The 17,848-nt window shown below is 42.9% G+C and overlaps 1 protein-coding gene across 1 annotated transcript in view; it reads left to right on the top strand.

Annotated features, from left to right (window-relative positions):
* Positions 1–872: 872 nt before the first annotated feature.
* Positions 873–17,848, top strand: part of LOC139644564 (voltage-dependent calcium channel subunit alpha-2/delta-1) — a 57,490-nt gene continuing 40,514 nt past the window's right edge. Inside the window, exons 1-3 of the mRNA XM_071519971.1 lie at positions 873–961; positions 8,505–8,586; positions 8,904–9,020. Coding sequence (XP_071376072.1) covers positions 873–961; positions 8,505–8,586; positions 8,904–9,020 — 288 coding nt within the window. The remainder of the gene's footprint in view (positions 962–8,504; positions 8,587–8,903; positions 9,021–17,848) is intronic.

Below are 17,848 nucleotides of genomic sequence, written 5' to 3' on the forward strand. Positions count from 1 at the left end.
AACGTGTGAAATCAATATGTCTATCACTCTAGCAGCGGCTCCCACTGTGGGACAGTTTCTCTGCTTGCTGTCACTCACCCTGCCGGGACGATTGATAGTGATTGACAAAGACGGTGCCATCAAAGCCAGTAAATTTTCCCTTCACTCTAGGGTCGTAGCTACTGTAGGCAGAGCCAGACCTGCATCTGTATTCAGTGTGCGTGTGCTTGTGTGTCTGTTACCTGTGGTCAGACCCTCCCTTTAGCAGGTGTTTCTTTATAATGGGGAGGTGAAAAACATGTTGTAGCTCCCAATAAGGAATACACCTCGAGAGAAAGAACAGTAAATACTGTAATACATTTTGCACTGATACTATATGTCAGTTTCTATAGGGAGATTACAGAAATATTACAGTTTATTATACAATATTACAGTTGTAGCTACTATAGGACATACAAATACAAATGAGTAGCCTAAGATAGGGTCACTATAAACTCACTATTGAGTACAGACACACTAAAAGACCCTATAGGAATAGACTAATATTGGAATATTACAGTGATTTTTCGTGAGGGCGAGAGGAAAGCAGGGGGAGGGAGAGACAACAGGGAGAGAGAGAGAGAGAGAGAGAGAGAGAGAGAGAGAGAGAGAGAGGGAGAGAGAGAGAGAGAGAGAGAGAGAGACGGCCTGAAACATCAAGCCTCAGTACCTGTTAGAGCTCTGGATGGACGGCTGATAAGATTAGAGGTGTCAGGGTTGGTTAATCTCTGAGAGCGCGACACACCGCTACTCACTCTGCCTCTGCCCACCGCTCCCATTCATCGGCGGCGAAGGGGAGCGGAGCGGAGCGCATTCGGTGTTGACGCGCGTCGGGGAATTTCCCCCCTTTGACAATGGATACCTGCAGGGTGCGAGCCTTGGTGGTTCTGGTCCTGTTATGGCAGGACGGGTCTCTGGCATCGCAGTTTCCGACACAGCTCATGTAAGTAGCCCGTAATCCTATTTCGAGCACATGTTCAGGTTTGCAGACTCCTGCTTACAAGTGCTCGCTGTTTGGAGACAAGTAAAAGCCTACATTTATGCACAATGTATGATGTAGACGAAACAGTACGTGCGCGCTTGGGTGTGTGTGAATGGGGAGGACTGGTCGTTACATTCAATCACGGATGGTCATCTTGTTTGGCGGTGGACAATATTTAAGCCTTCCCAGGGCGTGCTTGCCTCCAGGCAGTGATTAATTTTGGTTAGCCTAATCAGCAGTTACTACTCGCCGGTAGATTGGTGACGGTGGCCACGGGGCGCCGTGACAGCTCTTCTGTGAACTTGTTGAAAAGAGTTACGGCGGGTTGGTAGACTAATAGCTATGCAATGTGCACTGCTATTATGTGCTTAAAGTGTAATATTGATAAAACTGGTCCTGTCCCTTCCAGCAAAACAGATATTCTAACAAAAACGAACTAAGATTCCTATAAGCATCACTATAAGCTCAAAGGCTTAGGCTATAGTTTGTCTGGTAGGCCTTCTAAATAGTAAGTTTGTAGAGAGCTTATTACTTTATGGTATTTTTTTTTTTTTTATCCACTTTGATATTTCTATATGAACCTTTAGTAGCCTATTGCTGTGATTTGCTGTGAATATCCTTATACACAATCGATTATATTATAATTATGTGCTGTCCAGAACAAAGAATATCAAACTACCCTTGTCTGTTTGCACAAGCATCAGTCCTTCTACATTTTGCATATAGTCCTCCTGAAATCCTGCAGATAAATGCTACAAGATGTTTGTATTGTTCACCTGAAGACCTCCTGCTAATTCAGAACAACCCTGCAGCATTAATGCAGATAACGAGACAAATCGTCTACTCACAGTTTATTCTGTTGCCCAACAGCTTATAATAATAATAATAATAATAATAATAATAATTATTATTATTATTATTATGATTATTATTATTGTTGTTGTTGTTGTTGTTGTTTTTATTATAATTATAATAATTATTATTATTATTATATGTTATTCCATTTAAAAACCTTTATTTGTTTGTTTTTCATTAAATTGAAAGTTTGCATAGTCCTTTATATGTCGTGTAAGTGTCATGACCATATGTCCACGGATCCTATTCAAAACCAATATATTGTCAGTTCATAGTCATCAGACCTTTGGAGGATATGACGTTTTGATCAATGGCAGTGATGCAGACAGCTGAAGTGGCTGGAGATATTGTATGCTGTAGACTGGTGTAGAATTTGAACCAGGTAGCCAGTCTCCTCAGTTGGAAAGCATTGTAACAGATCACTGGACAACCATTCCAGTTTATGTTGGAAATGTTCAACACAATGTTAACCTCTTACATAAAACAGAATGTAATAGATTTCCATAGGGATCCTTACTTTGTACTACAGGAACTTGCTTTGTCCAGGTCAAATTTTAACATTCTCATTATGACTGTGAAACCAGAATGTGTATCAAAATCATAATTGGTTGTATGTCATTTTCCAAATACAATAACTGCACAGAAATGTGTCAATTTACAATTGGTTTGGAGACACATGGATACAGTGTTGCCCCGTGCTTGCTGACGTGTTCGGCTTCCTAAACATAATGTCACATAAAATGCAAAAGACAAAGTGAGACATACAACTAGACAGAGGAATACTTAAACACATTTGAAATATGTCTGAGGGTAAAAAGCATTTCGATTGTGAGTTTATTGACAGATCATTTTCACCACCTGAAATTATGTTCACTCATGGCGGTAATGATGATATTATTCACAGCGCAGTATATATATTGGAACAAACAGAAAGTGAGCCAAAAGAAATTAACTAGATATATCATTGAGTTCATTTTAATGGATAACACTGATCCAGTTGATTATACTACTGATTATGCTCAGGATTATAAGCAGGAGAATCAATCATCTACAGCCAATTACATTTTGAAAGTAAATTTCCAAACTGTGCAGCAAAAAAAAAAAATCATCTCATAAAGGTAGGTATTCATTTTGGAAGCCATCTGTAATCTGCTGCCTTCATTTCTGCTTATGAACCTAAACCTTTGTTGTTCCAGTAATTACTCTGGGGATCTACGGTAATTGGATGCAACACAGAGAAAGCCATGGCATTATAGACACTTTAACTTTTGATAAACTTTGCATGTGCGTTTATCCTAGTTTGGTTAGTAATACTTTCTCAGAACTAAAATGGATGGATGGAAAGTATGAAGTTGTATTTGACTTATGCATTTACCTGTTTTGATATGTGTTCCACTGAATTCATTTTTGAAAACTCTTGTGCTCTCTGCTTTCATTCAGTGAAATTCTAGCCCAATTACAGTCCAAAAATCTGAACACTACCGCGGATGTTTTGAGGAACAATTTAAAGTGAATAAAAAGTATAATCTACAGATACAGGCTTTCTTGAAAGTCAGATCTCATTGGTTGAAGCCAGAAATGTTTCTGAAAATTATGCAGTTGAACCAGAAATGTATTTTCACCATAGATCTCCAGCAAGCCAACCTGAATTACAAATTTAGGGTGATTATTGGTTTAAGGCTGACATAGGAAGCTGGGCCGGTCAGAACTTGGACCAAAAGCCTTTCACTGCATATCAAGCCACTTCTCTGTTTTAGTAACTGGGCCAGGCTGAAGAAGGACTGAGTTGGCCGCTTGGGTGTTAGTGTATAGGCTACAGAGTATGTGCAGCGCACAGCGGGTTGTTTTGGTGCATTACTGTTGGTGCTTTGATGCCACATTGCGCTAGGCTGTCAGCATCCAGACTGCTTCTCTTTGCCTCTGTAATGATGTGTAATTAGACTGTAGTTCAACACAGCCGTCCACTGAGATACACACTGTGGGTCAACTCATTACTCTCTCTCTGGCTCCGAAGTGATGGTACCACAACATCTCTCTCTCTCTCTCTCTCTCTCTCTCTCATCTCTTTCTCATGTCTCTTTCTGTCTTTCTCTCCGTCTCTATCTCTTTCTCTCTTGCTCTCGTTTGCTCTTCCTGTCTGTGAAAAACAATGTAGGGCAGTGTCTGACCCAGTTGCCATTTGTATGTGTGTGTTTGTGTGTGTGTGTGTGTGTGTCTGTGTGTCTGTGTGCGTGTGTGTTTAATTATCCAGTGCTGTACCAGAGGCTACGGTAATCACAGATCAACAACCAGAGCAGAAAAAATTTGCTGCCTCAGCTCAACAACAATGACTTTATCACTGTTTAGACATTTCTGAGTCCCCATGTTATTTTAACCCTTATTACCTATAGCCTGACTTAACATTTTACTGGTGGCAGCAATAACATAATGAGCATCACTGTACCTCACCTGGTAATTTCTATTTGCATTCTGTTTCTATTCTACTACACTTTCTATTTGAGAGCAAAAACTGAGATATTTTGGTCTCTTTTGCATGAAGTGTTCTGGCTTCACATGGATTAACCATGACAGGCTGAGAGCAGCCGCCACCTAATGTCATGGCATTTATGAAGCTTTGCCATTTAACTAGGTTGGGACCTCATGGTATGGTTGAGAATGCATGATTTAATGATGAGCAATTTGACTATGAAAGACTTAAGATATGCTTCAGAAAAGGTAGATTCTATTTGGAATGCTGTGTTTAAAGCCTGGGTAAATGGCAGCCTACTTTGTATGATATCTGAGGGTTTTTTGGAATATGTTTGTCAAGCCCAAACTTCAGCATGATGTATGAATGTGTCTTGCAAGCCCATGTGGGCTAGGCACCTACTGTGGAGTGCATGACATTGAAATAAAGTAATCTGTCAGTCACAGAAGGAGGTTTCACACATTCACAACTAGGAGCTGCCCACTTCTAGATTTTGTGAGTTAACAGGCAAAGTGTTCACACAGTATATAGCACAGTGGAAAATCAGTCTTTAGACCAAATAGCCTACATTATGAAATTTCTGAGGAAAAAGAAAGCACAAAGAAATAAAAACAAAAAAGACGTTTGCAGACTTACTTTGAAGGAAATGTTTGCTAATTGTCCTTCCCTCTGTGCAGCATGATGGAAAATTATAACCAGACAAACATGATAAGCAGTTTCTGAGGCAGAAAAAAATATACTTGTCAGTAGGTTCAAACCACCACATTGTGCTCCGTAGAGCTGAGCCTTACCTACTTAGCTACACTTCTGTGACTAGGTGCTGACACTGTGCAAGATGTCGGTCCCATAACAAAGTGGGGTGCTTGAAGCCTAAAAAATAAATAAATAAAATAAAATAAATAAATAATAATAAATCATGTTAAAATTGAAAATAAAGCAACAAACGATGAAAACAGATAAAACAACAAAAAATACTAATGAAGGCTAATAATCTGGGCCACATTTGGGTGAGTGATGTCATAATTATGTGGCGGGGCTAAGAAATTTGATTTGTAAAACCACACTTATCATTTTTAAATTATACAAAAAATGTTAAAAGCTTTCCAATATTACAGACCATAGAACATTATTTTTCAACACTATAGCTCGCACACCTTGATGCCATGCCCACAGCCCTGTAGGTATAGACCTATTGATGAAGAGTTCAGACATTGTGCGACACCTGCTGGTCAGTTTTTGTAAGTATAGTTTTTGATGGTATGTCGTCTATTTCCATTCCACTGTTCTTAACTGTCTATTTACACTGTCCATAGCGTTAATGAGGATAAACTGAGCTTATTCTTTGAATTTTGAAAATACATATGATGCTTTATGGTAACTCAACTTTATTATTTTATTCGAAGATTGATACATTTTTCATAACTAGATGAGGCTGTCAACCTGCTGGCAAAGAGGGAAGTAGGGAACTCTTATTTTGAATGCGGCACAGCGGAAAAATCATTGACAGAGCGCAGTAACCAATCAGGAGCAAGTCCATCCACAGGTGGAATAGTAATGGTACTAGTAACTAGTAATAGTAACTCGTCCTTTCTCGTGCAGTATAACCCAGTCTCTCTCGCGCAGTAACTCAGTCTCTCTCTCGAATGTATCACCGTTTCCTCTCGCAATTTTCACTCGGCTTTTGTCCGGTTTGGCGCCTCATACACACACACCAAACCAAACACACATACAAGGCATTCAACATCAAGTAAGAATCTCACTGAGCTATTCAGCAGATCAGACACTGCTGTTTAGCCTTTGACAAAGTGCTCTAGAGAGATTTTGGAAAAAAAAGTAGTGTAAAGTCTATGTCATGCACATGAACGTGAACATGCACAAGCACACACACACACATACACACACACACACACACACACACACACTCACACAGTCTGGGCTGTCTTATCAGTTTGTCGGCACCTGAGGGTTTTTGTTGTAGAGATACAGATTTAGAGTGGTAGCAGTAGATTGCATAGAAGCTAACCTCTGGAGAGGAAGACCTTTGCTTCTCTGAATATCAAGTCAAGCTGGTGAATGCTTCAGGGTTTTAGAGCTTAGGCATCCAAGGTCTGCTGAAATACCTTGCATTCAGTCTGCTGTTTGTCTATGGAGAATAGGACAGAAGTTAGGAGAGGAGAGGAGATTGGAGGAGAGAGGGAGAGAGGAAAGCAAACTGGACTGGAAAAGAGGCGTGGAAACCAAAAGGAGATGAGGTGTGGCGTCATTCCAGTTGTGTCCCCTTGGCAATATTTCTTGGTCTAGGTATGAGGCAGGGAAAGTCAGGTGCCATAAACCGATTGTTTGGACATTTATTATGTTGCAGTTTCTCAACGCATATTTTTATAGAGACATCATATACAGTTGTAGTCAACATAAAATTTCACCATAATGCATCTATCCCCCACTAGTCAGCAGACATTTCAGCATATTTTTTTTCTCAAAAAGTGTAGCGCAGGATACTGTAAAACAAAACTCACGCCACTCAAATTGGTTGCCAATCAGCTGGTTGCCAGGTCATGGTCATCTAGCACCACTGGTCCCAGTGCACCTTCTGACAGTTAAAAAGATTGATTTTTCCAAACAATGCGTTTTGGTGGCTCTAATTCACAGCGACACACAGTACAGGAGCTGGACTTATGTGTTGGTTTTCCTTCAGACGGCCATAAGGCTCTGCAAAGCATCAGTCAGCAGAGTTGTCCACAGCCCCTTAGCCATCTGGCCAGGGGAATTAAGGGATAGCAGCCGAATTATGGCTGACCCTGCTCCAATACCTCCACCTACCCTCACTTTCCCTTAACAATTTCACACTGTGAAATCCCTGCTGCTATTTCCTCTATTGCAAATTGTCTCATTTTTTCTCCACAAGCATGTACTTACTCCGAATTTCCCCATCCACTATGGATTTTTTTCCCTCCCTGATGCACCCTTCCCATTTCTTTTCTGGTTTCTTGATCTTCTGTGCCTCTCTCTTTGCTTGCATCTTCCCACCTCCCTCAGCCATATTGAGAATAGATGTCTTGCACGCATAACTTACACTTACACTCATTACGCTTGGAGCCTATGTGCATAGGTGCTGTAAATGACACTTTTTTGGAACAGTTTGTAGGTGTGTGTGTCTGTGTGTGTCTGTTGGTGTGTGTTCGTTCCAGTGTGTGTATGTGAGTGGAATATATCTCTTAGCCATTGGGGAGGCTTGCGGCTGGGTCTGTGTGAGTGTGAATGCATGGCAATGAGAGCATCTGTATCCCACCCCAACCCCCTACCAGTCTCATACAATATTAATGGCACTGTGTCAGTGTGTATGTGTGTGCGTGTGTGTGTGTGTGTGTGTGTGTGTCTGTTTGCACGCGTGCCTGCATGTATGCACATTTGGGTGAATTTATGCATCCACATGCACACAAGTATTTTGCTTCTGCACGCCTCTCATACCTGGTGCGTCTCTAGATGGGTCCAATTATTCTAACAAGCCACCGTGTCCCTTATTGCTGTGTATTGCTTGTATATGATTCTCATTCTCCTTTCAAACATCTCCATCCACGGACGATGTGTTCAGGTGACACAGAGCGATTTAAAGACTATGTCAATGTATTATCATGCAAGCCGAGAGCTCATTGTACTTTGACAAGACGATCGGAGGAGGAGGATGAGAGGCGTGTTTCAGTCAGGTGTCAGGAGTGCTACCAGGAGGCCGGACCTGATGACTAACCTGGAGCTCTTTGATATGGAGAGGAGCACCTTGGTCCTGGCCACCTCCCACCTCTCACACAGGACCTGTCCGTTCACATCACTGTCACCAGCCACACCTGGTGACACTTAGCTGATTGGATGACTTCCTGTTTGAACTCGTAGAAAGTAATCTTATTGGCTGACACTGCGATCGAACCCAGTGACACGTGTTTGATTGGATGACATTGTATTTGTTCCCGGAGATTCGGGTTTGATTGGTTGACATTGTGCTTGACCTATCAGAGGTTTTGTTTGTTTTGCCGCCGTGCGACTGGACGGCATGATTGAACTTGTTAGATGCTAGATGTTAGATAACTTGATTGACAGTTTAATTGCGCCGTGCAGTGTCTGTGTTCTCTTCTAAACTGGTCAGATCGGTGTTTTATGATTGGTTGTCTGCATTCTTTTGTCCAATAGGATTAAAGAATGGGTGGATCAGATGCAGAGAGAGCTGGTCACCCTGGCAGACACGGCCAGTGCTGGGAAGAGCCTCACTCAGGTATAAACAGCCAAATGTTGTACACACGTACATAAACAACCAATCAGAGAAGATATTCCAAATTTAGCACTCTGGAAACCCAAAATATTCCAAGCACAGTGCATAAGGGAAGCTGCACTTTTCCTCTTGTTTTTATATTGCATTTAGCCTTTGTATGTTTCTGAAATAATATCATTCTTCTTTTTCAAACAAAATTCCATTTGACCTTTCAGTGAACTTTAAACTGAATAAACGTACAGATCTGAAACTTTTGGATTTATTAAGTCACCAATTTTATGTGTTGACATATACAACCACTACATCCTGTTTCTGTCTAGATTTTTCTGAGGAACCGGAACCTGTACACTGTGGAGCCAAACGATGCAGAGGAGCTGGTGGCCAGAGCAGCCAGGAACATTGAACAGCTGCTGCGAAAGAGGTCTGCCGCCCTGGAGGTAAGACTCACCCCACTTGGAGGAAACAACCGTCACTTTATTTTTTATGTTTATGGTTTTAAATCCGCACTGGTGAAGATTTTTATATAAAGATACATCTGTCTTATCGGTCTAAATTGCAAACTAGGGCTGGAGCAGAAAAGAACGCCCTTGTTGAGACACCATAAATTTGTCGGGTATGGTCACTGGCAGGGGAACTTCTCCACCCACAGGAAGGAAAACATTGAAATTTAAAAAACTTCATCCTAAACAGTGGTCGCTCTGCCCAGAGACAGATGATACTGAATCCCAATGCCACATTCGGAAGAGCACGGATAAAGTGTTTGTTAGTTTCAAAATTTTCAACACTATTTGGATGTTGACCATTGAGATCACTGTAAACCTGAAAAAGAGCATATGGGTTAGTTAAAACCTGGCAAGTTAAACAAGACTAGGTCAAAACCTAGTATATGGCTGGACCGTGTATGAGTGTGCCACGTGCCACGGCCGACCAATGGTGTAACTAACTCCGCTGTAGACTGCTAATACTGAATAATAGTCCATACATCCATACTGATCGTTCCAGCGCGTCCCGTCTCTCTCTCCACCGCTGTCGTCTCCACCACACCCACGGCCCGCATCGATCCTGCCGATCCAAGCGCCAGGCACTCTGTTACCCGTCGGTGCCGAAAACGCTGTTCGCCGGACACCGGGGGCGCATCGTCGTCGGGACCCCGGCCGAAATCTCGGCCGGATCATCAGGAACAAATCGGCGCCCAGCTAGTGGCACTGGCCGGAACCGTGGCCCCGGGAAACTTTGGGAAGGTCGGAAATAAGCCCTCGGTGTGATGAAACCTCCATGCTTGTTTGTGTCTCTCTCAGAACAGAGGGGCTTCAGGTGGACTGAGCTCGCGCATATGCATCGACATAAACGGTGATATGATATAATTGTATAGATTCTACTTTAGCTTCAGCTTACATGCATGATATTGGTCAGCCTGCTTACTGTGTGGGAGAAACGGGCTCCTGATCTCAGCGGAGAAACTAGACGGTGGAGAAAACGAAACTTAAATTTCTGGCTCTGTGATCCTATGATGTGCCACGTGCCACGGCCGACCAATGGTGTAACTTGATCATTCAGTCACTCAGTCAGTCAGTCAGTCAGTCAGTGACAGACATTCGCGTTTGTAGGGCTGGCCCCGCTGTTGCGGTCCAGCCAAAAATGCTAAATTCTAAAGTTAGCCGAATATTAAGAACATTAAAATCTAAGTTGACGTAGTCTTACCAATACATCAGTGTCTTGTTAATGATGATGACTCAGGGGCAGTTCACCAGAGGTTTCTGTGCAGTATGATGTCATGTGCCCCAGGTAACAGCACTACTTTGTAATGACCATTGTAAAAATTACAGCAAGCTTAAAATATGCTGTAAAATATTCCTGTCCAAAATTCCAGTCCAAAATCTACTCACCATGCGATGAAAGCTAAAGTAACTAACTGATTAATGAACTAAATAATTAACAAATACAGTATTGAACTGTAGTTTTTAAAGTGCTGCACTGCTATAATACAGCGACACCTAAGAGTGTAGAAATTCTGTTTCTGTATTTGCAAGAGGACTAGTCAGAAAGCTATTATCTGATTGTTGTGTTTTGTGGCACAGATCATGTGCAAAGTTGTGGTCATTTTGCAGTAGAAGGCTAATATTTCAGTAGAGAGGTGATAGGTGTAAAAGAGAGCTACGTAGCTATAAAGATGATACAGAGACGATTTATATGATAGTGCAATGCAATGGTGGGTGAAACGTACACAAAAGAGCAGAAAGTGGGGACTCAGATCTCTCTTCTGCAGTGTTCAATGTGGTAATGAGAGCTTTGACCCTGGGGAGGTTCTCTCTCTCTCTCTCTCTTTCTCTCTCTCTCTCTCTCACCCCCACCCCCCAACCCCCTCTTTGAGCAGAACTGGGTCAGCGACGCTCATCTATAGCAGGAGTTTGAACTGTTTTTATACATTCAAAGGCAGTTCACAGCACCCCTTACTCTGCCTTTATAAGGCATCACCATTGTTGTCTTATTAGTAATGGAGAGGGAGTATTTATGGACGTTCATAAACACCTCTCCCTCCAAGTGTCTGTCTTGTGTATGTAAAGTAAACACCCTGGTGTTCTTATCATTTTTCCATGTGCTGGTGCTGTGTAAGCAGCAAGAGGGAGACTATTGACCCCGAGGCTGTATCCATGTGTGATAGTGGAGAGAGCCGGTTGTGTTGGTGGGGGGGCCGGGTTGTTCACATAGTCTGGTGGTGACGCTCCGTCCGACCCGCCGACATCGATCACTTCTCACTCTCTATTGCCTCTTTGTGTTTCATCCTCACTTCTCTCCACGGATAACCTCAAGGCACACTGATATTGGATTCTCTGTCCTAAGATGTATGGATGGGAGGATAAGCGGATGAATGGATGATTGGGAAGAGGGACAGATACATGGACATGATAGATGCATGGACTGATGGATGGATAGACTGATGGATGCTAACAGCAGCTGAGAAAGAAAAAAAATAGCACTTGAACTTGGATTCATTTTGATTCATTTTGAGACATTCATTTTGAGACATTTCATTTCTGTTTCATATGTTTTTTTTCTCTGTCTTTGCTGACCAATTTTCCAAGTCAAATGAATGCACTTGGCTGTAAAGTTTATCAGACAGAATAAAGGTAAAGACTCTTCACTGCAGCTGGGAGTTCCTTTCTTGTTCAATGCCTTTGATATAAGTTAGGGGGTGACTCTCTCGATGTCAATATAATTGGAGATAGCCTAAGGCACTTGAGCCGCTTTCGCTTAGTTGTCAAATATATTTTCAAACTTTCATCCCCCCCCCCCCCCCCTCTCTCTCTCTCTCTCTCTCTCTCTCTCTCTCTCTGTCTCTCTCTCTCTTCTCTCTCTCTCTCTCTTTCTCTGTCTCTCTCTCTCTCCCTCTCTCTCTCTCTCCCTCTCTCTGTTCTCTGACTCTGCATGATAGATGACCTTTTAAAGGCTGCAGTTTACCTAGTCACAGGTGTATGAAACAAGCGCGTGCGTGTGTGTACATGCATCCATGCCTCCATAAATGAGTGTGTGTAATATGCATTATTAACGAGTACTGTGCTTGCACACTGTTAGGAGGGGTCTCTTTATCAAAGGCTTTGCAGAGTATAACCAGACCTGAAATCTACAGGAAACACACACGCACACACACACACATGCACACTGACTCAAAATTGTGTAACTGCAACAGGGGTCAACAGAGTCAATGTTTACCTCTACCACACTGAGTAAGAGAGAGAGGAGAGAGAGGAGAGGGAGAGGGAGAGAGGATGTTTCTGAAAGCTCAATATTGTCAAAAGTAGTTGACTGGAGAGTGAAAGTGTCTGAAGTGCCTGAGGCTAGATCCAATTACTTTGACGCATCCCTCCTGCCCCGTTCACCACCCTCCTCTCTCTTTGTCTCTCTGTCTGTGTGTACTGTAATTAAAAACTTAATTATTGATGCAGATCTGTTAAGGAAAAAAGCAAACTGATAAAACACTGAGGACAGACTGACACACACGCACAAATACACGCACACACACATACACGCACGCACACACACACACACACACACACACACAGAGACACGCACAAACACACACACATCCAGCTATTGTCCACATTCAACCACCTATTACCTCTCTCTCTTTACTAAAGACCAGCAACCGTGTATTTGCTGCGTTTGTTGGCTTTTGTTTGAACAATCTGCATGAGCTATGTGTGTGTGTGTGTGTGTGTGTGTGTGTGTGTGTGTGTGTGTGTGTGTGTGTGTGTGCGTGCATGTGCAATTTCCTCTCTGCTCCTGAGGTGAAGGGCTCTATCCAGTGACTAATGGGCCAGTCTAAAACATCACCTAGAGTAATACCTCAACCAGCACCACTACAACTCTACAGGACACAGGTCCCTCTGTACTGTGTGCGTGTGTGTGTGTGTGTGTGTGTGTGTGTGTGGGGGGGGGGGGGGGGGGGTTGCATGTAAACAGGTGTCTGTAGATGTGTGTGTACTGTATGTATGTAAGAGCAAATGAAGAGTTTCCTTCCAAAATGAAAATATTCCCCTTTTGAAAACAGTGACAGTCAGACTGACAAAATGATTGGCATGCAACTCACCACTGAATATTATTGGAGCTGTTGGCTGTTGGCTATCTTGAAGCCTTTATTTATAAACTACTAACATTTTACAGGATAGTGATGAACTTTAGATAACATTTTTTTCCAAAACGGATATATATATATATATATATATATATATATATATTTTTTTTTTTTTTTTTTTTTTTTTTTTTGATGATTTGCAATTAACTCCTTCAGCTGTATAAAAAGGCCATTACTGGACATGTTTCTTGCATACTGTATGAAAGTTAATCAGTGCAATTTCTGTCACATATTACACAGCTCATAAGTTGTGTCTAAAGGTGACCGTTTAATATTAAATGTATCTGTGAATGTGTGTAATAGAGTGTGTGTGAGCCTCAGGTGTTGGGCTGTACTTTTATTGCAACTTCTGATCTGTTGCCTGCTGTCACTATGTTATGATAATGAGCACAAGATGTGATATGATGTTTGTGTGTGTGTGTGTGTGTGTGTGTGTGTGTGTGTGTGTGTGTCACTCTAATGCAGTAATGAGCAGAGGCTATGATACGATCAGAGATATTCCAGTCCCTAGAGCAGATGTTACTCAACCTCCCATCTCCACTCTGCGCTGATCATATTAACGGCAGACAAGAGGTGTCTGTATGTGTATATCTGTCTGTCTGTGTGTGTGTGTGTGTGTGTGTGTGTGTGTGTGTGTGTGTGAGAGAGAGAGAGAGATACAGAGAGAGATACAGATATAGACACAGAGACAGAGAGAGAGAGCGAGCAGGGCAGATGGGGAATTCTAACTAGACTTATGGTAGGCCAGGGCCAAGTGTCTAACACATTCATCGAGAAGAAATCCAAACTGTGTTGGAGGATAGCAGATGTGATGTGATGCAATCCAATTTTTTTTGTTGTAACATTTTCACTGATCTCAACATGCTGGTTTTTAGATTTGAATACGGGATTTAAAGACAGTTTTGACCTCAGTCAGGGGAACCATTTTCTCCATTACCAATAACAACCAACAGTAATTAAAGGCATCACGTTTAGCATAATCATTTCAACATCAATATATCATTGTCAAATTAATTCTGATACCTTGGTATAATTTCAGTGAACAAATGAGACTGTGGTTGAGATGACTGGCGGCCTCTCTCTCACGCCAGTACCAGTGTTTCAAAGCCTCATTTCCCATAAACCCTGTTGCCTCCTTGTCCCCCATCCCTGGTGTCACTCTGTTTGTTTTGTCTTTTGCTTTACTAAAGAGGCTAAACATGTCGGGGTGATTATTCCATCAGCCTTTCACTCATTCCACCATCTGCCATTGTGAGAATCTCTGAAAGCTTTATAGCTTAACGTTTACACTGGAAGTCAACCGGCCCTCTTCCTGCTTTGTGTTGTAAAGCAATCTCTGTTTGTGCTGTAAAGCCATCCAGCAGATTCCCTGTGAAATCTGACCTGGTGGCACACAGGCTCTCTCTCCATATGTGTTCTTGTGTCCTCCATGACGCATTTTATGGAATATCTAACCGGCGAAGCACGATTCCAAAACAAAAGAAGGCGAGGACGGAGCACGGATACAGATCTCGCCAGCCGAGGCATTTGATGGTTACTTGGCCAACGAGAACAAACGGGAAGCCCCAAGATTAATTGCGAGAACGAGGCATCACGTCCGAGCAGTCTACAGTGCAGAGCCATTTGAAACAGCAGGGAAAATGAACAGCTGTGCATCTTAATTGATTGCGCAAGCGACATCAAGCACGCAGCCCATCTCAAACTGTATCCCTGTGTTCACTTTCATGAGAAGTTTGTTCACTCCGAGACAACTTGGGAAGAACTTTCTCCACAAGGTCACGAGTAGCGACTTGGCATTCTTGGATTTGGTAATCACCCACTATGTAAAATGCAGAGTAGAGGCTGGTAGAGACTGTCAATCTTCTCGGCAATGGTCTCGTTTGTAATTATGGTAAAGCGGTAATTATGGTCCCAAAATTAATGTGGTAATGATTTATTGATGAGAAAACGCTACACATAGCCCTTTCAATTAATAGCGATAATTAAGAATCTTCTCTTTGTCATTGTAGAAAGATGCCCATGTATGTGAAGAGGAATCGGGTTCCTTTCAATATTGGGATCAAAACTAAACACTGTGTACTGTGTGTGTGTGTGTGTGTGTGTGTGTGTGTGTGTGCGTGATCTCTGTAAGAGAGTGAGAGCGAAAGAGAGAGAAGGAGGCAGGGAGCAGCTGTAGATTTACTGTTCCCATCGGAGGGTTTGGCCTCTGAGAGAAGCCATGTGAAGCAGCACTGCTCTCCCCTGGGCTCTCACAGCTGCAGATACCTCTGCTCTCTCTCTCTCTCTCTCTCTCTCTCTCTCTCACTCTCATGCTCTCCCTCCCTTTACCCCATCTCACCTCTGTCTCCCACCATATCGCTCCATCCCTCCTCTCTTCTCTCTCTCTTTCTATATATCTCCTTTTCTTATGGTGTGTGTTTCGTAGTGTGATGAATTTTTAATTGAATACTTTTGCTGCCTGTAATGTGACAATAGTTTTTTTTTAGTTCTATATCTCTGTCCCTCTCTTTTTGTTTCTCTCTATCTCTCCTTCTCTCTCTCTCTTCTCTATCTATACAGCTCTCTCCTTTCCCCCGTGTATCTCTCCTCTCTAACCCTTCCTCCTCCTCTCTCTCCCTTTACTCATCTCTCCTCTCTTCCCATTCCTCTCTTCTCTCTCCTCTCTCTCCTTTCTCTTTCTCCCTCCTTTCCCTCCCTCAACTCTATCTCTCTGTCCCTCCTTCCGCACTCTCGTCTTTCTCTCCCCCTCTCCCTCTCTCTTAGCTGTCTTTACCTCTCTCTGTTCTGTTGTTTCTCTCTCTCTTTCTTTCACACTGTAATTAATACACATGCACGCAGGAGGGTGCATTCATTTGTCCTTTTCTCAGGAAACAAACGAATGGGTTGTTGGATAAAATCTCCATCTTTCTCCCACTGAACGACCCCCCACCCACCCCTATCTCTCTCTCTCTCTCTCTCTCTCTCTCTCTCTTTTTCACTCTTTCTTCATCTATTCCCACCACACAGCCTCATAAGCTAAGTTTTAATGAGAACTAGGAACACTGTGATCTCGCTGAGTGGGAGTATTGTTTTTCTTTCTTTGGAGTGTCCTCCCCATAAATCCATCTGCTCATAATTCATGTCTTTCCTCTCTCCCTCTGTCAGTCTCTTTTCTCCGCTGCTTGTCATCCCTACCCTTTCACACCTCCCCTTTTACTCTCTTGCCTTCCCTTTGAATCGGGGGCTCATTATGGTGAATAGATAACCAGCAGTTGAGTGTGTGGACACACTGTCAGAAAGGAAGGAAAGGAAGAGATAAGAGTGGATGTGGGTGTTAATGGTGTTATTACTCTGTTGTGTATTGCTTTGTTGTCTGTGGGAGAAGGCAGTGTGCTCTGAATGGCCCATTGATTTCAGGCCTGTGGAGGCTTCAGACACACATGCGCACATACGCAAACACGCGTACGCACACACACACACACACACACACACACACACACACACACACACACACACACACACACACACACACACACAGACACACACAAGCACACAGATACACACCGAGTCTGGGAGGCTCTGTGAGGTTTAGCAGAGCCTGTCTCATCTTCCCTGTCTATCCTTTAAGCTGTGCTCTGCTTTCTCACTAAATGCATGGTGGGCTGCTAGGCGGCCCTGGCAGAATGACAACTAAGACCGGTGAGAGCGGGGCAGAAATAACTCTCTGTGGGGTGACCAGGTAAGATTCTAATGCCATCCAACACTCAGGTCAGCCTAAATGTTTCTGCGCTCTCAAGTGCTGCAGCATAATGATCTCATACATCAGCGTGGATCGCGGAAGGCGCATGAAATGTGAAATACAATATTATGTGCCCTAATTGGCTATTGGAATATTGATACGCACGACAGTTGTTGCAGTCATCATTAGGTCGTTTTTTTTTCAAGTGCAACTGGGAATAAGATGTAGTTAACTAACGTGTATCAGCAATATTGGTTGCAGACAGTATTGGGTGTTTTCATAGATCACCACTCGCGATATTAGATCGCATGATTCATCCTCCATTTCTCCTCTCCTCTTGTCTTTTTCCTCACTGAAGCACCTCATCCCTTCATCCTCTCCTCTTTCCCACCTATTCAGTTCCACCCCCACCCCCCAACCTCCTCTTTTCCTCGCATCCCTCCTTCCCCCATTAGGGCTGCAGGGGGAGTGGTGGGTCCCTCTAGGTCTCCAGTGGTCATCCAGTGACAGAGTGGACTCATTATGGTGTGGAGCTGGAGTATCTATACTATACTGAGTGAGAGGGAGACTAATGAGCAGTTAGATCAAGCTCGCTGTGGGGATTGTGTTATGCACTCCCATTAACCAAACCGTTGTACTGCTAAATTCATGCCTTTCAACACTGAGAACTGACGATGGCTTTTAATCAATTGGCAGAGATGGCAACTTTCAGAGGCTCTGTAATGAACTGTTATGCCAGTTTACAGTGGTTAGCTGTCACTCAGGGAGCCGCCTCATCTAATCAAGGCTCTCTAGTCTGGAGCGTATTTGATCATGGTGTCGCCTTCTTCTGCGGATAGCCTGATAACTGATGCGTGCACGTGTGTGTGTGTTAGAGAAAGAGAGAGATGGAGAGGGATACAGAGAAAGATAGA

Source organism: Centroberyx affinis, unplaced genomic scaffold (genome assembly GCF_046629955.1).
Source record: "Centroberyx affinis isolate AG114_WGS23_722 - 3 ecotype Tasmania unplaced genomic scaffold, CSIRO-AGI_Caff_v1 ptg000755l_1, whole genome shotgun sequence".
In the NCBI taxonomy this organism is placed as follows: domain Eukaryota; kingdom Metazoa; phylum Chordata; class Actinopteri; order Beryciformes; family Berycidae; genus Centroberyx; species Centroberyx affinis.